At 50.1% G+C, this 21562-nt stretch overlaps 1 protein-coding gene across 1 annotated transcript in view; it reads right to left on the reverse strand.

Annotated features, from left to right (window-relative positions):
- Positions 1-21562, reverse strand: part of LOC134162313 (dual specificity testis-specific protein kinase 2-like) — a 30455-nt gene extending 8893 nt beyond the window's left edge. Inside the window, exons 1-5 of the mRNA XM_062615971.1 lie at positions 21465-21562; positions 5037-5236; positions 1625-1746; positions 1429-1477; positions 586-735 (exon numbers count right to left, since the gene is read on the reverse strand). Of these exons, the coding sequence (XP_062471955.1) occupies positions 586-735; positions 1429-1477; positions 1625-1746; positions 5037-5225 (510 nt within the window). The 5' untranslated portion in view covers positions 5226-5236; positions 21465-21562. The remainder of the gene's footprint in view (positions 1-585; positions 736-1428; positions 1478-1624; positions 1747-5036; positions 5237-21464) is intronic.

Consider the following 21562-nt stretch of genomic DNA (forward strand, 5'->3'; position numbering starts at 1 on the left):
TGAACATGATGTACCTTTGTGTTACACCCAAAGCCTGTCTCCAGATGCCAGACTGCAGAGTTACCGAGACCCATGGAGATGACCATCCTAAAATTGGTGATGTGGACCCTTTGGACCAAGGAAGAACAACTTCTCTGCACTTGAGGAAACACACATCTCCTGGTGCTCTGCACACAGACGGGGACCATCTCACATGGCATTCATTCCTAGAGCCCATGACGAGCTCCTGTTAGCAACAGCTTCCCCTTTTCTGTGAGCAGGAAACTCTAAATCTGGAAGAGCTTCTCTTGCAACTGTAGGCAAAGAAAACCATGTGCCATCCTGCACGCATTTCCATCTGTTTCTTTGCTGAAAGCAACTGCACTAGGAGTAATTATTTTTATCTCTATATGGGTGTCCTGCTTGCCAAGTGATGAATGCAATGTAATGATGGGTTTTATCAAGAAAGTTTTCTTGCCTGCAGAGGGATTAGCATAGAGCAGAGGATCAGTGTGAGGCCTCAGGCCTCATGGTTACCTCCGTAAAGGGTCCTCTACACAATCAACTTCAGCAGTCCAGAGGAGATGTCCCCTTCCTAGTGCATACCTTGGAGTTGAGATCTCGGTGGTAGATGTTCTTGGAGTGCAGGTAGATCATGCCTCTGGTGATGTCAGAAGCTAAGTCCACTTTTTCCTTCCATGTCAAAGCAATGTCTTTGCAGGCCAGGAGCTCCTCCAGGCAACCCCCATTCACATACTGTGGAACACAAACAAAAAGCAGTGGCTGTGTGGCCGGGCACAAGCTCTGCTGGAGCTCCCAAGAATCCCTCCTTCAGGTTGAAGGTTGGGATACCACTGTGTGCAGGGGCCCCTGTGTGTGGTATGGTGCAAATACCCCTCCTGGCAGAAGTAGTCACTACTTGTCTCTGGGCTCTGCCCCACTACAGGGACGCTGTACAAGCCAGATGCAGTCCTCCCTCACAGGCAACAAACTAGAGGGAAAAAGCCTAGCAGCAGCTCAGTGAATGCCATCTGCCACCAACAGCATAGGAACAATGTGAGACCTTGCCAGTACCAGCCCAGGCTTTTCCATTAGACCACACCACCATTCCAGAGCCACCATGGCGGTTCTGCCACTGTCTGCTTGACTTTCTATTCCTGCCTCCTCCCTGCCATCTGGCCCATTCTGGCCCTTTGGTGGTACCAATCCAACCTGAAACACGTTTTGGTTATCCTGCCTGAATCTCATGGCCCTGCAGTGAGCGTGACCACCTGTGGAGGAGAAAGGACAGAAGCTCCTCCAGGGCAATCTTGCTGGTCTAGAGCCACTCACAAGCACATGAGTTGGAGAAGTGTAGGTATGCATTATAGAATATCTGCCATCCTCCCTGCCAAAGAATTGCAGGGTCATTGCCTGTTCACAGCACACTCACAAGCTAGAAATCTTTACCTCCAGAATTGGGTACAGCTTTTCATCCTTCACGCATATCCCAAGGTACCTAAGCAAAACACACCAAAAAAAAAAAAAAAAGCAAAGAAGTCATCAAGGTTCAGCTCAATCCCTCATTGCAGAACTGCCTTACAGACACCAACCCAACTCCAGCCCCAGGCAGTGCCCACTGCTCGTGGCTGGAGGATGTGCCCACCTGACAATGTTGGGGTGGGACAGCTTCTGCAGCAGGCTGATCTCACGTACAATCACCTCTTGATCCACATCATTCTTGTAGATCTTCACCACCATCACTTTAGAAGCAGCAGCCTGGGTCACCTGGAGCCAAATTTAGAGCAAGACGCCTCATAGCTTCCAGAGGTCTGCCAGCCCCTCTGGAGAACAGCATCCAGTCCCAACCAAAGGCTTGAACCTCACTTCCCTGATGCCCAGAGCTTTTGCACAGTTATTTGCACAAGCGCAAGGTGCTCTCCCTTCCACATAAGCTCCACTCCAGTGATGCCTGCGTGGGTGGCTGCGGACAGCTACATCCCTCCTGTCCCAACACATCACAACACTATTTCCCTGCCAAAATTTGTGGGTTCTTGGGCTCTTGGGAGGAGTTTCTCAGCCCACCCTGGGTTACCACAAAGCTGTTCTCCCCTTTAATGCCTTGATTCAATGTCCTTTCCCAAACACAATCTGCCCCCCTATCTCTATCATTCCTTCCTAGCTGGGCCTTATCACTGCCCCAGCTGCTGGTGACATTCCCCATCCCCAATTCCTCCTGTACCCCTGGCCCATGGCTAGCTCCCCTCCACCCAGGCTCTGCCAGACAGACCCAACAAAGAAAGCACAGAGTCAGCTCATCTCTCCCCCACATCCCAGGACGGAGGTCCCATGTCTGCTTCCTAGCCACATGCTAACCTGAACCCCTGCTATAGAATACGACCAGACATTTCACTCCTAGAGCTTCCCCCAGGCAGGAATACTGGAAGCTAAAGAACAGCAATCAAAATGCTTTTCCCCTACCTTACAATCCAGCCACATGTCTAATCTTCTCTCATTTTGATGTTTGTGGGGTTTTGTTTGTTTGTTTTAAGGGAAGAGTATTGTCACCCATTGCTCTCTGTTATGGATCACTTTACAGATAAGGTTATCAACTCAGTTGAGGGGAACAAAGAGCAGCATGTTAGACTTACCTGGGCTGAAAGGACAGAAAGGGTCATTATAATCAGGGTCACAAAGCAAACTGCCTTCAGCAACATGAACTGCTGCTTCCTTTCTGAAGGAACTCAACCTAGTAGTCAATGTTATCACTGGAATAACTCAAGCAGGTCATAAGGAAGCCAGAGCTCTGAACCCCTCACCTGATGGGACTTCACAGCCACAGAATGTAGGTCACCGACCAGATGTAACTGATTGTAATTGCACAGATGTAAATATAAAGGATGCTATCAATCATTTCTGTGAGTGCCCTTATGCCCAGCACAGAGTACAGGGAGCATTTGAAATCTGGAAGATCTGAAAAACTTTCAGAAGAGCTAATACTGAGTTTCAGTGAGACCTACTAGCTCTGCACAAACTCTGGTGGAGACTCTGAGCTACACTCAGCTTTTAGGTGAGGTTGCATGTCCCAGCTGGACACCAGTGGAGTTCATAATTACACTGCCCAAGCTGGTAGAGTCAGTAGGCACTGGAGGGGTTCCTGTCCACAGGGCAACATAAAGTCCAGCCTGGTGTGGAAAAGAAATGACTGAAAAGCAAGGGTAGACCTACACCCCAAAACCAGTAGTGGGAGAAATAGGCAAAGGTAACGGGCTCAGAAGGCCTCTTCTAAGACAACATATATTCATATATAAACAGTTCCCTATTGCACATCTGAAAACTAAGAGAAAAAGAGAAAGTACCTTGTGCCCAGGTCATACAATACATAACCCATAGAGCAGAAGGCTGTGCCAAGACCTCTTGAGTCTGAGTCACCAAGTAGAACTAAGTTCTCAGCCAAGCCACATATAACTCCTGAGAATTGGCTTACCCAAAAGAAAAAGGACAGCAAAAGCAACAGGCAGCCAGCACAGGCAGTGCCAGCACCACGGGGAATCAACCTATGTTCTTCCTGAGAGAGCACTTTGGAAGACACTATCTGTTGGCAAAGAGCTTCAAAGGACCATGGCCAGTGATGCTTCGCAGCAGGAGTTCTGGTGTTCAGGGCTATGAGTCCAGAGGGGAGTGGCTGACCCAAAAGGACGACAAGTCATCAGAGCACTTGATTACGGTCATTAGTATCCAGACAAATGTCAAGTCTCCACAAAGGACAGTCCTTGTCCCAAATCCTCCTCCACTGTCTTTTGACTATTTGACCCATAGCATTTCATTCAAACTTTTTTTTTTTACATTTCTTTTTCTGCTTCTGATTCAAGAAGTTATCTCATCTTCACTCAAGATCCACGTCTCCAGCCTGCCTACTGCTGGAATTTCATTCACTGCCAGGGCAGGAGGAAAATGTCACACACAGAGGAAACAGCAACTGTTACTATGAAAATCTGCTAGATAAAGGAGAAAGTGATAGCAACAGCATGCTGTGTAGGTGGGGAAAGAAAATACTAGAAGGAGGCTGTAGTGGGAAGAGGTATTTGTCATGCATTGCTCTAGTGTGCAAAGAGCTGCCACACACCTTTGGCTGGAGATTTCCCTTGAACAGCTTTAGTGCACTGTCCCAGGACCTGGCAAAGCGACATGACATCTGCTTTCAGAGATGAAGGCTGAGTCTTACTTCCTAATGTGACACATCTCCTTTCACTTGCTGTTCACAAAGCCAAGGGCTGCAGGGAAGAGACCCAATTCCCATCCACTCCCTCTTAATGAAGCAGTGGCACTCCCAGGCTGAGGAGCAAAGCTAGCAGCACCCTGGATCCTGTCCTTGCTCAGAGAGGGTTAAACAAACTCCCACACAAATAGACCTTGATGCAGGGAGGAACTTGACAGCCCCAGTGAGAAAAGCAATTTTATTTTGGTGACACACCAGCCTGCACTGGCTTGCAGGGAGCCATGAGTCTCCTGACACTAAGGCAGCAGAGGCAGAAGCAGACAGACCAGCAGCCTCTCCCAGCTTGACCCTGCCCCAGGCCCCCTGCTCTTCCCCAGCATCACCATATCACAGGGCAGCAGCTGGGGAGGGGTGACAGCACTGGCGTCTCCACAGCGTGTGGGTGGCAGGTCTTCCAGGAGACACCCACAGCTTAATTTTATGTTTTCTTTCTCTGTATATTTTGCTACAGTTTTTGGAACAAAACACAGAGCATAAATATCCCCTGATCTCATCCAGCACCCAGGTTAGCTCCCTGACAAGATTGTTGCATGGCCAGACGACAGTATCAGTGAACACTGACCAGATGATCCTATTCCTTTTTCACTGTGAAAGGGGAGATGTGCATCAAAGACAATGTGCTCGGTGTGCAGAGGGGTTGTCCTTTCCTCCCTTACCTCATCCAACCTGCTAGAGAATGCTGGGATGGATGAAGACTAGGAAATAAATTTGGGAACAGATTCCTCACGTAAGGCACTATCTACACAGCCTCAGCAGCTGCTCTTACACAAGGTCGTGGGCTGCCTGCATGTCAGTTTACCTTGTAGACCTTGGAGAAGAAGCCACTGCCTATCAGCTCGGCGTTGAAGTTTTCCCAGAACTCCAGCTTCCTGACAGCAGTGCGCAGCCTCTGCCAGCGGTCCACATGGTAGTAGGTGTCAGACGATTCACCATAGCACTGCATGGGGCCAGAGGGCTCCGGTGCGATCAGTCCCGCTTCACACATCATGGGAGCAGCAGCTAAAACACAGTGTGTTTCACAGTAAGCCGTCAGTGGTATTTGAACATCAAACAAATACCTGCACTAGAGACCAGGACTCAATAAAGCCTGAGGATATGAGGGAAAGAAGATGTGGCACTGAGATGATGCACCCTGAAGCACGTATTGCACTAGAACCCACTGGAGTTAGGCCTGCCTTATGCAGGTTGTATTCAGATTTCTTTAGATTAGGACTTAAAGATGTTAAATCAGAATATACCTTCTTATACCTTCTAAAGGTTTACAGCAGGTCAGATGCATCACCTTCCAGACATGACAGTGCAGCCCAGGAAAAGTCTAGGGGTCTTGTTCTTGCTCAGCCAGCTTATGTTGGGTTAAAAGCCACTGTGTCTAAACTGGCCTTTCAGTATAGGTCATATGCCACATACAAATGCCAAATCTGTTCCCCCAGAGCTCTAGACAGGACTTAGCTACTATTGCAAACACAGGGTCATGACTTGAATGTGGTAGCAGGAAACCGTCCTAAAAAGGTTTTCACTTTGGCAGGTGCCTACATTTCATTATAAGCCCTAAAGAATCACAGAACAAGGGCCCCAGCAACCCTCCTGCTGTCTGTGTCCTGAATTTGACTCCAAGTGCCTCTGCTGAACAGTCTTCCTCTTACACTCCTCTGTTTCTCACCGTTCCCTCTCCAGTCCCCTCACGCTGTTCCCGTTCCTGCCTTTTATAGCACCAGACTCACACTCCTCCAAAGCCATATGCCATTCTTCTCCTTCTCTCACATCACTTGCCATTCCAAAATGCAGGGGAGGCAAATCCAGTAGAAAATAGGCTTTCGACACCCTGAGGGAGGCGAATAGGGTGCCACTTCCTTATAACTGTAACCAACCATTGGTCCGCTACAAAGCTGTCTGAGCAACTTCCACTGACAGCATGTGCCAATTCCTGGGGCTCTGGCGAGCTGCTTTACCATACTGTGACCAGATGAGACAACACACAACAAAGAGCAGTTTTTCAGTGCTTCCAGCTGAAGCAAACGTAAGCTCTGCTCTCCCCAAGCTTCTGCCCTAGGTCTTGCACCAAACAAGAAGCTCTACCAGCACCCTGTGGATTATTTCATAGCTACTTTGCTTCTACAGGGAAAGGCAAAATTTCCTAGAATCATAACCTAACAGTTTGGGTTGGAAGGGGCCTTAAAGCTCATCCAGTTCCAACCCCCTGCCACAGGCAGGGACACCTTCCACTAGAGCAGCTTGCTCCAAGCCCTTGTGTCCAACCTGGCCTTATGTACCTTGGACATAGATCTCCTGAAGTTCTGGGCAACGTGTCAGCGGTTGGGGTTTTTTAGTTATTAATTTGCACTAATAATATTAATGACATTGATGTCAATATCAATAATACTAATTTCCACTGAGACATGCATAAAACGTCTGCACCAGGCACCTCGTCCCCCCACAGTCCTGCCAAGATCCAGAGCTGCCAAACAGGAACAGACAAATGTGGTGGCAGGGCTAAGCAGGGCAGGAATTTAGGAAGAGCCAAGGGCTGGGACATGGGGCAGGCAGACAGCTGGCACCAAGCAGGGCAAGGGTCCCTGACACAAACAGCAGGCAAGCTCCAGGCTGAGATTCAGGGAAACGCAATGAAGGAGAACAACAGCACAAACTTCTCAAAGCAGCCAGACCCAAGACTGCCACCACAAGACAGTCACACACAAACTGCAGGAATCCAGTTCGAGCAAAATCAACACGATACATGGGCTCCTACCTGGCAAACACCTGCAGGACCAAAGCCTTGGAAATGCTCATGAACAGAGGAACCTGTGGCCATGATCACTGGAGATCACTCAGATCAAAAAGGGCACATGAAAGAGATTACAGGGCCACAGTTTTACCCCTGCTATGACTCAAGGACAGGCAACTAAGGAACATCCCATGACAGGACACAGCTGCAGGGGCCTGCCTGGAGGTTTTTGCCTTGGGATGGTAACTGCTCCTTACAGCCAGGACCACTGAAACGAGGCCGTGCCCAGCCCCTTCCCATCCAGCCTGCACCCAGGCACCATGTACTGGCACCAGGGGAGAGGCTCATGTGGAAGCAGGAGACAGGATTCACCAAACACAGCGCTGCACCAAAGGCATTACGTTCCGACAGGGATGATTCATCCAGATTCTGCAGAGATCTCTCTCTGGTGTACAAAACGGCCCAGCTCTAGCAGAGTTTGTGGGATGGATGCAGCAGGGCAAGGCACTGGGTGCAGGAGCTGGTGGCAGGGTGCAGCAAAGGGCTTTTATTGCCCAATGGCATGCTCAGCATGCAGGGTCATGGCACAGCAGGGCAGACACAGGAGGTGCTGCAGCTCCAGGCCGAGCAAGTGGTGCTTCATGCTCAGTCAGCAAGACACAGAGAAGCTCCTCCGCATCCCGCACAACTGGCCAGGATATAATGCTGACAGGGTCTAAGTGATCCTTCTGACCCCAAGCCACCAATGAGGATGCACTCTCAGCATTTACCCATTCCTGCACCCAATCCTGAGACACAGGTTTGCCCTATCCTCTTGTGTGGATGGCAAAACAGTAACACAGTGACCCACAGCCTCACTCCAGAGTGGTGGTCACTCACTGGCAAAGCTGTGGTGAGCACCCCCAACTGCTGCTTTAGCTACCAGAGACACATTTACCCAGCAGGCGCTGAAAGCCTCTCCCTCCACTTTAGCACCCTTCAGTCACAAAGGAAAAAGGAGCCGTTCCCACCAGAGCAGCAGACCTGACCCCAGCCACCCTGGAGCCCCTCTTGCCTGCAGGGTGACCCACAGGTTCCCCTGGGCAAGGCAGGCTGCCTGAGGCTGCCTCTTCCACAGGGAATGGTTTCCTTTTCAGAGGCCCCTCTGTTCAATGCTTTTCCCATGTACCATCTCTTCCCTCCAGGACCTAGCTCCTCAATTGCCTTCTTTGTCCAGTAAAGAATCCCTGCAGCATCCCCAGCATGCCAGGAATGGCCCCTCACATTATGCTGCTGAGTGGGAGCAGAGTCTTTATTTTTTGCTTATAAATGTGGCTGTTTGTCCCCAGATTAGTGCTGACACGTAGGCTGGGGTGAAAAACGGCCTTTCAAAATGCCGAGATTTATTTGAAGGCTTCCTAGGGGCTGTGGAGGACAGGGAGCAGGAAGGGCAGTCTTGGGGGGACAGCCCACAGCCCTGGACAGCAGGCAGGGCACATTCTCGTGTCACCAGCAAGGTTGAGAGCACCCAAAGCCCTGCTTTTATCTGAGCAGGCAAAGCACTGGGGCAGCTGCCCCTATCTCCAGTGCTCCCAGATCAAACTCCACCTGCGGGGAGGACACAGGCTGAGGCACAGGAGGATGCTTGTCTCTTTGAGGCTGCCTTGCCTTAAGGGAGAGGGAAAACAGAGCCACTGGCTTTCACCACCCTCTGGGGAATCCGCTCATGTTCTTGAGCTTTCAGCTGCTGCCTCTGTACACAGCAGCCAACATGCACCTCCCAGCTCCCCAGGGTGGCAAGAAGCACCAAGGAAGCAGCTCACAGGCGGCCTGGAAATGATTGGATGCTGCAAGCTGTCACTGTAGGGAACACACGCCTTGACAGACTGAAAACATTACATTAGCAGTCACTTAGAAAAGCAGCCCTGGGACACCTTCTTCTTCTGGGTCTTTCCTCATTGCAAATACCAGAGGTACCTGCTGCAGGGAATTTCCTCCCCTGGTCTGGCTCCCCAGCAGGGCTCACTGCCCCACCACGGGTTCAGCAAGGCTCCAGTACTGCCAGGGCTGACAGAGACCCTCAACAAGCCTGGGCATGTACCCCGAGAGGGCAATCACAGCCAAAAGTGTGGCTCCAGACTCATCACCACGGCTGGCTACAGTCAGGGAAGGGCATGGCAGGAGCAGGCAGGCACTGGGGGGGTTGTTCTGTCTCTTCAGCAACGCAGCACCCACTGCTCTCAAGTAAACAACCTCCCAACAGACCAGTAACCCCAGACAGCCCCGAGCAACTGCCCAGGCCCTGCTGTGAGGATACAAAGCCCAGGCTTCACACCCCTCCTCTAGACAGCCAATTTTCCTGAAGAAAAAAAAAAGGAAGAACAGACTCTTCCTCCCCTCACCCGCTGGACAGCCAATCTGCCTGGACACTCTTTCCAGGACTTTTCTTCCCATCATCAGGAAAGCAGAAAGATTCTCACCAGCCTCCTCTGCCAGTATGCTGGGCGTTGGACTGGGCTCAGAGATCTCCCTGGACCAGGAAGCCCAGTGTCTGATGGCTGGAGCTTTCCCCTCAGGAGCAGCACGTAACAGCTTATCTAGTGCTTACTAACAGGCCACACAAGAACCTTCTGCGATCAGAGATCACTGCAAACAAAACATCTTTGCCAGGACAGCAGGGTGCCAGCACTGGGGTCTAAAACAGGGGAACCCACCCTTCCTGGCAGGCAGGGGGGTGTGCTCTGGCGGTTTATGTAGGCATGCATGCACACTTGTGCACAATTTGGCCTTGAAGGGATCATATACAGAAGGATGTTTAGAAATCTGTAGATGCTCATCAACATTTTTTAAGCATCTAGCACTGGGGTTTAGCTGATGAGTTGCTGATAATGATTCTGATGCTTCACTGATGGCCAGTTGATTACATCTTATCAATAAATCAGTAAATCACTTCAGTCCCCATATGTTTTAAACCACAGGAGTTGAGTGGTCTTCTCTTGCAGCACAGGTGATAATGAGGTGCATGGGAAACGTTCCTACAGCCCTCTCCATCCTGCCCCCTCTGCGCTTGGCTCACCCAGATGGAGAGATGAGTGCTCCTCAGTTCCTCCAGAAAACAGTGGTAACATTAGATGAGATCATCTATCTAAGCCAGATGAACAAAACACCTCAGTAGAGTTACTCAGCCTTTACCACTGTCACTAGAAATGGACTTTCTTCCGTTCTGGCTTTTTATAACAGACATCAACAAACCTTGTCGTAGTATAAGAACAATGTAAGTCAAGCAAAACCAAAGTGGATTTGCTGACCAATACTACGCTGCTGAACCCTAAGAATATGTTACCAGTATATTTGAGTTCTTGACCCACAGAAAAAGAATTTACCAAATACTCCCAGCCTGCAGAGGAGGCTAAACCACAACTCCTGCTGTCCAGCAAGAGGGTGGTTTCCCACAGGTAAAACAGTGACATTCACTAGTGCAAGGATGTGAGGAACAGCCCTGCAGCCAACAGCTGCCAGCATCAATGGAGATCAGCTCCTTTTCCCTGGATGCCAAGTTAGCAGTTAGTTTTTCGTAGACATTCTCACTTATGTGAGAATACCTAGTCTAAGTTTAGCTGTTTCTCTCAAGACAACCCAAAAATACATGACCTCTCCAGTCAAAAAGACAATTTTTTGCTGGGAAAAAAAAAACAAAAACAACAAAATGAATCAGGAAGGCAAATTCCTCTCTGCACAGGAAGGCAAATTAAAGTAAATTATGCAGCAGGGATAAAGGGACACTTGCATTTCATTTGAGCGCAAACACATTCTCATTAAATGAAATAAATAAATACAGCCTGGAAAGTAAGACTTTAAAAGCTCGGGGTAAGTTTCTGACATGATAAATCATTTTCACTTTGCAAGTGCTTATTTTGCTGCCGTCAACAAGGACATCTGTGAGACACAGACTTGGATGAAATCCTGCCCCCCCGAGGATGGCATCATGCTCACAGGGCTGGAATCATACCCTGGACTGCAATCCCAGCTTTGATTTAGCTGCTCAGATTTCAAACCTATCCCTCGCCAGGTAAGAAAGAATCCTTAGGAAAAATCCAAAAATCTGGGAAATCTGCTTCCCCCAGAGATTTAAACACAAGGGAAAGTTACAAGAGAACTGGTACCTGAAGTACACTTCTGCTGAGGGGAAAATGGCAAGTAATAGGGATAAGGGCATTATAAGACCCAGCAAATGGGAACTCGGGTGATCTAAGGACAGGAGGCTCTTGGCACATGTAAGTATAGGTCGTTACTGTAACTGGTCACCATGTGACATAAATACCCTCTGAAATCTGAAATAGAAGCATAGAATCATAGAATCATATCGGCTGGAATAGACCTTCAAGATCACTGAGTCCAACTGTAAACTTAACACTGCCAGGTCCACGACTAAACCATAACCCTCAGTGTCACATCTACATGTCTTTTAAATAACTCCTGAGATGGTACTTCAACCACTTCCCTGGGCAGCCCATTCCAATGCCTGAAAACCCCCTTTATCTGAAGACATTGCTCTTGTATTGAGTTTAAACCACCCATGGTGCAGCTTGCGGCTGTTTCCTCTTGTCCTAATGCTTATTCCTTGGGAGAAGAGACCAGCTCCCTCTTGGCTTCATCCTCCTTTCATGTAGTTGTAGAAAGAAATAAGGTCCCCCCTGAACCTTCTCTTGTCCAGACTAAACATTCCAGTTCCCTCAGCCATTCCTCGTGGGACTTGTTTTCTACACCCTTCACCAGCTTTGTTGTCCTTCTTTAGACTTAGTTAGAAGCCTCCACACATGTTATACTCAGGGAGGACCTAAGTGTTGGAAAACCTGATCAGGACACAGTTTTGATCTAATCAAAAAGCATAAAGTTTCCAGGTGAAGATCTATGGCTGATGCTACCTACAAGGGGGAAACAAGCTTTTAAGATCTTCTGGCTCTAAAAATCAGTATTATCCTAAGGTTTTCAAGGAAGAGATTAACTGCCTGTAACTTTGGCTTTACCAATGAATGTTCTTGAAGGTAAGTGGAGAGAGACTTGCTCCTCCAGGAACTGGCTTACCTCCACCCCACAAAACAAGTCTACAAGGGAACGAAGACACAGGTGGCCCCTCCTCCAGGGAGCCCTGACCTTCAGCTCCTGTGTGCCCACATCCAGAGAACTGAGTCCCACATGAAATGGCTTTCATAAAACTGTTTAAGACTCATCAGGTGAGGATGCATAAAGACATTTACGCAGCTAAGATGCAGTTTGGCCTCTAGCAGGGTTAAGGATAGTCAGGCACCTGAGTTTCCAAAGAACAACCTTGCTGTTCTGATCTGAGTTTGGCGCAAGTTTAACCAAACCATCTATGAAGCTCTGTTCAGTGTCCTCCCCTGTAACACTCCCCATGCACAGAAAGTGCCACAGCACTGCCTGCCTGGTGGGAAATTAGGGGGTGTTTTGAAGGAAGAGAAACAAGACAAGTGAAAACACCCTCCAAGGCAGTCAGCAGAGGCTTCATGCTGGCTCACCCTGCAAAACAGATGATGGACAAGGCACATGGATTCATTTGAGATGAAAAGGTGCAGAAGAGAGTAGAAAAAAACAGTCATAACACTCAGCAGTCACAAGCCTGATCCCACACATTGACTGTCCCACACATTGACTGTCTGTCCCTGCTCCCTTTGCCACACTCTTCTTGCATTTGTCATCTTTTTTTTAATTCTGAAGACTCATGCTACAAGATCCCTAAATGGATGTCATATGGCACTTATTTCATCAGCATATCTAAACCTCATTTCCTCCGATATTTAATTGACTCTACAAATGAAAAAGCAGAGCAGGGCACGTGGGTGTTTAAAAGGAAGCTCAGTATGTGGGAACTGTCAAGCATTTCAGCTGCCTCGAACATCTCCAGCCCACCCTCTCCATCAAGAGAAATGCATCAGGATGAGAAAAGATACTGTGACCTTATTGCTGAAATGTCTGAGGCATCATCTAATAGCAATTACTCTAACTTGCTTCTTGTTACAGCCCACAGACAAAGGCTGGGGGCCATGGAGGGATCAAAGAGGGAAGTGGGAGCTGCACTGTCAAACAGTCCATCAAGGGGTGGACTCTTTGCAAACCCAAACATGCTCCACAGCAGGTAAAGGCCATGGCCTTTGTCTTTGGGATTTCCAACCAAAACCCACAAAATACATCTCAAATCTCAACCTCTCTGTATTGTTCCCAGAAGCTGAGATTATTTTCAGCTCAGGGATTGTTCTTGGTGCAGAGGGTCAGAGTCCTAAAGTTGAATAAAGGCTCAGGCTATCTGCCAAGCACTACAGGCAAATCACCCCACTGTGAATGAGCCTCTTCATTTCAGAGAGGACCCAGTGAACCTGAGACCCATGTTCCAGCCATATCTTCATCCCTCAGAGACAAGGGATGAGCTGGGTGAAGACAATAGCTAATGGGGCCTCACCTCCTGTTGATCACTGTATCTACAGACTCCCATGGAAAAAATAGCCTAGAGGAACTTTGTAGCATCCTCCAACACTGTGGTCCTGGCTGCTGTTGTGGACAGGGATAGCCTGGAAAGACCACAAAACCCTGCTCTGCTGATGCTGCTCCTAGGAAAACACTAATCATGATATAAACTGAATTAAACATTTTGAGGTCTTTGAAATCTGTAGGTGGGCAGACACCAGAATCACCAGTGTGACCATGCTGCTCCACGAGATTATCCATGTATGGCACAGAAAAATCCTGCAGAAGTGGCACAGCCCAAAAAGTAAGGAGCAGACTCAGGACACTTGGGCTGCAGCCTCAGTCAGCATCTCCTTGGCATCACCTTTTTTCCTCCTTCCTCTTCTTGGCTTTTCTCAGTCCTTCAGGACAGGGACTAGATCTTAACCCACACAGAGTTTGCAAATGGGACAAGGTTTAATGCACCCCATCTGAGGGCAGGGAGAATGACACCACAGAAGGGTATCCCTGGAGGTGGCATCCATCTTCTTTTGGAAGTGTTGGTCTTTCTCCAGCAACTGTTAAAACCAGCAGAGAGACCCACTCAGACCAGGCACCCCACTTTCAGAGAACTAAACCTGGCAAGAGACAACCCTAGGCCCCAAATACCCTCAAGGCTCCAGACCTTAGTTTACCCTTTCTCTGACAGCAGCCATTTGAGTGGAGAGGAACAGCAGCTGAGAAACACCTGAGGGAAGCAACATGGGGACTAAACCAAGGCAAACACTATTGCTCCCTACAAGTGCCTGACAGGAGGATGGAGCCAGGAGGGGCTGGGCTCTGCTCCCAAGGAACAAGGGATGGGACAAGAGGAAACGGCCTCAAGCTGCCCCAGGGCAGGTTTAGATGGAGCTGAGGAACAATTCCTGCCCCAGAGGGTGCTCAGGCATTGGAACAGGCTGCCCAGGGCAGGGTTGCAGTCACCGTCCCTGCAAGTGTTCACACAGCATGGAGACGAGGCCTCAGTGCCATGGGTTAGTGGTGGCCTTGGCAGTGCTGGGGTAAGGGTTGGACTGGGTGAGCTTAAAGGGCTTTTCCAACCTGGTTGATTCTATGGTATTTAATTGAAGGGCCATCCCCATTATGGCAAAGGATGATTCCCCAGCTGAGGGAGTACAGCCTGTACTTGCTGCCCACAGTCTCAGTAGGCACATCAGTCACACGCAGCAAGCATCAGCATGCAGCGAAAGCCAGAAAACAGTGGCAATGCTTTTTTAACTCAGGCTCACACCAGTGAACAACCCACTGGATCTGATCACAGCAGAGGCATATTAAACAGCCTTGCTGTGCATCCCTCCCTTACTTCACCATCGCAGTTTCCCACCCTTGCCATGATTCCCTTCCCATACAGCAATGCTTGAGCTCTGCTTTGTTTTCTCAGCTCTGTGAGACCTACAGCAAAACCAAAGCATTATCCTTTCATTAAGCAGAAATCATTCATCCTCTTCCCTTCCTGAAGAGACAGCTTTTCCCCTCTCCATATTTGAAGGTCACAGTGCAAGGATAAAGATAAGCCAAAGTGCTGCTGAGAGGATGGAGAAAATGCAGCCCCCAGCCTCCTCACAGCAGGGGCATGAGCAGGCAGCCTCCAGCTGTCTCAGCTTTGAAGCCTGCATAATTCAGCAGTGAATCTGACTCATGCTTCCTAACCCTGCCTCCAGAGCAAGATGCAAGTGCCTCCTTGAGGGGATGGCCTCAGTGTAACTTTAACTCTTCATCCACCATAAGAGGAAGGGCAAAGCTTTCCCTGGGCTGAGGCATGCTGACTATCCATATTCTCCAGCTTGACTGCCTCCAGAGTGAAGAGGCAGTCACTCAGCGGACTTCACATGCGCCAAACTGCCCTCTGGCCATGTTTCTCTGCCTCCATCATTTCCAGGAGCCTCTGGGGCACTATCCAAATAATTCACAGAGTAATACTGCATTCCCCATAATATCTCTGTGCCTCAATTCCCAGCCTGCACAAAGAGGAGGAAAAGCCTGAGCCTTCAAACCACTACATTCACTCCAGCACCTTTGCAGATGTACCACCTCAGACCAAGCCACCCCAGTGCTGGGCAGCGCAGCAACACAGATGAGGTCGTGGTGGGTCCCCAAGCGAGAGCCACCTTGGCAGCAGACCTGAACCCAACAGAGGACACAGACACAGTGGCAAAACTGGTGTGGAACCTTGCCGGTTCACAGAGGTCGTCCTGGGAGAAATTCTGCCCCTTGCGAGCTTAAGAAGCCCCCAGTACATATTTCTCCTGACACACTATCCACTCTCCAGCCAAAAGTAAAACTGTAGTAAATACCCAACAGATAAAGCTGAAATCCAGTCAGAGCATTTCAGACATCTTTTTTCCCAGCAGTGGAAAATTAATCACAGTAGTCCCATTGACTTCAGCTGGCTGCCCCCAAAGCTGGAGCTATGGTCTTCAGCAGCCAAAGGACTGATCTTTCCAGGCAGCTTAAAACAAATTAATAAAACACAAAAGATTTGTAGCAAATTTTCTCAACCTTTTATGGATAAGGGGCTTCTTAGCCCTCTTCCTTCAAAAAGCTAAGAGCAAAATTATTTCAGCAGGTCTGGCAGGGACTGCTGTGCTTTGAAGATCTTTCAACACTGGAAAAATCCATTTTCAGACCTGCTTTCAGTGCGTTCTGCAGCTTGTGCACAGAAATAAACCACCCCTCTCACACTGCACAAAGTCAGGAAGTGATGAATCCTCTTAAGATTCACCAGCACTGAAGCAGGCTCCTTTCAGGTGGGCCTCTTCTCAGCCTCTGCCACACAAATCTTCCCAGGAGCTGATGTGACAGCCAGTGCTAGCGTGATGGCCTGCTGTGCACCTCTGCTACCCTGCAGCACCAACAGGCAAGCAAGGAAAACAGAGCGGCTTCAAGACTTTGTGTTGTAAGAAATGTGGCTGAGGCTCCACGTCCCAGCAGTGGCAGAGGATTCTGAACTGCAAACACAGGTATATTCACTGACTTTTGCCCCCCTCCCTGCAACAGACTCCTGCTCAAAAAAAAGGCACTTCAAGAACCAGCTGCTGATGGTGGGACACCAGGAAGGGAGTACTCCATGGGAGCTGGGCCCCTCCATCCCATCTGCACATGGGGATTAAAACCACAGTAACCTACCTGCCAGAGGCTTCATAAGAAAAGTAGGTAAGAGATCATTTTAAAGGTCATGCTTTGAGATGGAGGAAACCAGACTCACCTCGACACAGGAGGCGAGTGCATTCTCACAAGTTCCACATCCCTACAGCACTTGTGGGCACCATATCCCTGCTCTTCATATGGCCCTTGCCCTGACCCCCTGCAGCTAGGCTGTGCAGATGCAAGGGAAAATGTTCCCTGCTCCAACAGCCTCCAGGATTCATCCTGCCAGACGTGAGTCCTTCCCAGGGGAGTGAAGGAATGAGAGCTCAAATCCTGCTATGTCAGGGCAGGGCTTGTCTCCCCACCTCAAGCTGAGTTTGCCTCAAGCATCCAGGGCTACTGCCCCTTAACACCTGGCTCTCCCCTCTCTCTACTCCTTCCTCTGGCCATGCCTGCTGTATCCCATCCACCACTGGCTTATGAAAACCCCTATGACTTGTGAGAAGTTGAACTTCAGCTGATTTACAAGTATCAGGTTAGCCCCGATAGGGAAATCAGTCACTCCCATTAAATCCATTTCTCTGTGTAATGCTATGTAAACAAGCAGTATTTGCATGACAACACAGATTCTAAGAAGCTCTTCAATGCTGGGGACACTGAATGCAGTCAAGTCTCTCTCCAGGGTATCACACTCAACACCTCCCTAACTGCCAAGGAGAAAAATAGATCTGCACCTGAGATAAGCATTTTCCTATCAATCTAGCACAGCAGACTGAGCCCCTAAGGCAATCCCAGCTCCCTACACTTGTTATCTCTTACTAGTCCACTGTTACAAAGCAGGAAGACTTGGCTAGCACTGACAAATGGAAAAACTAAAGCTAAAATGTAAGCAAGGCGAGTTAAGTGAGTTGCCAAAGGCCATGTGAGGAGCCAGTGTCAAGGTGGGGTGTCAAGTATGAGCTGTGAGAGGTGACAAGGGCACCCCTCACCCTTGCGCTCAGACCTGTCTGCTCATTTGCCTTCTGGGCTCCCACTTGTAGCTCAGCACAGAAGGTGCTGATACAGTGATTTGTATTGAATAGCTCTCAATGGATGATTTCCTTCTATGAAGGTGCCCAGTAAAGCTTTTGAAACTACACAGGTTTTTAGCCACAGAACGCGCTTTGGCCAGAAGCTGCACAGCTCAGCAGCATGGCCTGCTGCATGGGGAGCAAGACTCAGATCTGCTGAGCCTGAACACCCACCTTGGCTGCACCTCTGTCAGCACTGCCCACTGCAGTGGCTCTTCACATCCCCTAATGCAGCTGCAGAGCCCTTAACCCAGCCCTGGAAAAACAGCAATGGGGTGAGCAGGCTCCTCAGCAGCCAGGATCATGCCCAGCAGGTCTGGATATGGAATTTGCACGCTGCCTACTTCCACACCAAGGACGGAGGGCAGCAAAGAGGAACCCTGGCAGCAACTGAGCAACTGAGGAGTAGGAGTGAAGAAGCAGTTCATGCAGCTTACCTCTCCTATGACATCAAAGCCATTCCCACACCACTGTGACTTGTGGCTTCAGTAAGATTGTAGAAAATGGAGCTGATCCACAGTAACTGCAGGTCGAGGGAGGGGATTCTGCCCCTCTGCTGCACTCTGGGGAGAACCCCCCTGCAGCCCTGATCCAGCTCTGGGGCAGCAGCACAAGAGGGACGTGGAGCTGTTGGAGAGAGTGCAGAGGAGGCCATGGAGATGCTGTGAGGGCTGGAGCAGCTCTGCTCTGGAGCCAGGCTGAGAGAGCTGGGCTGGGGCAGCCTGGAGAAGAGAAGGCTCCTGAAGGGGAGACCTGAGAGCAGCTCCAGTGCCTGAAGGGGCTGCAGGAAAGCTGGAGAGGGGCTTGGGACAAGGGCCTGGAGGGACAGGCCAAGGGGAATGGCTTTAAGCTGCCAGAGGGAAGACTGAAATGAGCTCTTAGGCAGAAGCTCTTCCCTGTGAGGGTGCTGAGGCGCTGGCACAGGGTGCCCAGAGAAGCTGTGGCTGCCCCATCCCTGGCAGTGTTCAAGGCCAGGCTGGACACAGGGGCTTGGAGCAAGCTGCTCTAGTGGAAGGTGTCCCTGCCCGTGGCAGGGGTTGGAGCTGGAGGAGCTTTAAGGTCCCTTCCAACCCAAACCAGTCTGTGTTTCTATGATTCAATGATTTACCTAATTACAGCTGTCACCAAGGACACAAGAGGAGCAGAGCACCAGCCAACCACTTGCTAAATAGCAGCAACAGGATATTTCATGTTTGGTGGCTAGAGATGCACACCTCTAGCCTTAAGCACTCATGTTGAAGATCATATGGGATAGGAGCCAAAGCATTTGCCATCAATGCTCAAAGTTGAAAGTTCCCTCAGAAACTGTGCTTCAAGTCAAAACCCCACAGCCTTGCTTTATGTAAAGCCAGGGTGCTGCTTTACATGAAGTTTTCATTGCAAAATCTGCCCTTAGGGAAGATTATGCAAGACTTAATCTGAACAGTAGGAGTAACCTTGAAGCATTTTCTTTAAAAGCCCTGATGTTTTAAACTCTGATTACAGGAAGCTGCCAGGCTTCCAGTTGCCAGCAGAAGAAAACCAGCTCCTGTGCTCACAAAGCAGCCAAGCAGCAGCTTTCTCAATATAGAAAGAAGCAGGGACGTGGCAGAAAAATCACAACTTCTGCCTTAAATGGGCTTGCCCACTTACACCCCATGCTCTCCAGAGAAATCCTGTGCCACTCTCCGGGTGCAGGTACATTTGGGTGCAGCCTGAAGGTGCGTAACTCACTCCCAAAAACTTTGCCAACTGGTGTAAAGAAGAGCTTTAGTAGTGACACGACCTTCAGTTTCAGCCCATGAGCTTAGATTGCTTTGAGATCCTCTGAAATGTCACCAGAAAGCACCAAACCTAATGATCACAGGAATAATAATTTATATAGAAAATAACAAGTGTGTCTACGGCAACCATCAGCAGTGGGGGCTGCTGAGGACTTACTATGCAAGGGGGACCTTGCCTGGTGGACCAGCACAAGAGAGAAACACAGCTGCATCTCAGCCCACACAACTTCCCCACTGTGTGAGCAGCTACACTCCTGAAAGAGCAAGACTGAATGGGAAAAGGACAAGGAAATATGTGCCAGGTACCCCGAGTGACTCAGCTCTGACTCCTCCCTGTGGAGGGACTCTGGGCCAGGCGAGAACTCTCCAGCAAGGTCCCTGCAGAAGCCTGAGGGCCTCTAAGTGCTGCCTGGCCTTCCCCATGCTGACATCCCATGATGAGCTGACATCCCAGCTCCGCAGCATGGTGCATCCCTCAGCCTCACTGCTCGGGTCCAGCTTGGGTTTATATTCTTTTTTTGCTCAGGAATAGGAGCACTGCAACTCTTGCCTGATGAGTCAGAACCATCCGCATGCAGGTAGTTCCACTTTGAACACTTCAGCTCCAGCTGGCCACCTGTAAGCTTGTGCCATGCTGTGACTGACCCTGCATGGTAACAGCAATCTCTTCACTACACAGTACTAGCTTTTCACCATTTGTTTACCCCACAGCTTTACCTACGCTTCGCAGCAGGTTTTACACAGGCTCCAATTCAGTTTTCCCTCTTACCTGAGTGTTCGGGGATTTTTAAACAGAAAAACATAATACATTTGAGATCCTGCTGAAGGCAGCTTGAACGTGCTTTCTCCTGGAAGCTGCTGTTTCAGCAGTGGAGATTCTGAACTTGGCAGGGAAATTGAAGGAGACCTGGAACTGCTATGCCACAGATGGGGGGAGGCTGATTTAGACAGAGGGGAGACTGAGATGAGCTCTTAGGCAGAAGCTCTTCCCTGTGAGGGTGCTGAGGCGCTGGCACAGGGTGCCCAGAGAAGCTGTGGCTGCCCCATCCCTGGCAGTGCTCAAGGCCAGGTTGGACACAGGGGCTTGGAGCAAGCTGCTCTAGTGGAAGGTGTCCCTGCCCATGGCAGGGGTTGGAGCTGGATGAGCTTTAAGGTCCTTTCTAAACCAAACCATTCCATGATTCTACGAATCCTGCCTGATCCACCTGGAGCCATTCCTTCCCTTGGCAGGGCCACCTCCTGAGGCAGATCCATGTCTTCAAGCCAGGTGCACCAAGAAAGGGCAGGGGAAGAGGGACCTTTCCTGCAAAGCAGAGACCGGGCTGAAAAACCATCTTTCCTTCAGCAAATCAACCTGAGCCACTGTGTGCACAGAATGTGCAAGCAATATCAGAACAGCATCAAAGGCAAACTACTTGCTTGGACATGGGGAAAGGTAACACAGCAGCTGCCAAGGAACTTCCGGCCAAGCCAGTAGTCTATTTCCCTACCGTTGGGATCTACATTTTTCTTGCAGCCCTCCAAAAAGCCCAGAGCCCTTCTCTGAACCAAGACTAGGGACAGTGCTACAGGCTGTGAACCACCGAGCGAGTCCCGAGGACAGCAGATGGGTAACCAGCCACAGCCCCACTGAGAACCAGGCCAGAAGAGCTGCTTCCAGGAGTGGCTCCTCCAAGCCATCACTCCCGGGGGCAGCTCTGCCCCATGAACTGGTCTGCTTAGCTGCTCCCATCGGGACAAAGCACAAAGCGGGCTCCCGGGACTAGACCTAGCTCGGTCTTCATTTCCCAAGGCAGGAGCGGGTCCCCCAGCTGGGCTTGACCTATCGCAGTGTCCCTGTCAGCTCGTTCAAGCACCCTGCAAACAGCAGAGTCTCGGTACCGGAGGTATCGGCCAGCCGGGGCACCCCTGCCCCTAGAGAGAGCGTCCATGGGCGCTCGGGAACTCGGAGCTTCAGGGGGGGATGCCCCTGTCCCGCAGGGTCCGGCCCGCCCGCTCCAGAGGCTGCCAGCGGAGGGCGCAGAACGAGCCAGCGCGGTAACGGCGGGACACGGCTCGGCTTCCCCGCCCGGCCCCAGGGCACTCACCTGCCGCGGGCTCGGGGCCGCTGGGCCCCGGTCCTGCAGGACGCGCTACCCTGCGCACGGCTCGGCTCGGCTCCTCACGGCACAACCGCAACTCGCCC

Source organism: Pezoporus occidentalis, unplaced genomic scaffold, assembly GCF_034315485.1.
Source record: "Pezoporus occidentalis ecotype Australia unplaced genomic scaffold, CSIRO_AGI_Poc_V1 ctg187, whole genome shotgun sequence".
Lineage (NCBI taxonomy): Eukaryota > Metazoa > Chordata > Aves > Psittaciformes > Psittacidae > Pezoporus > Pezoporus occidentalis.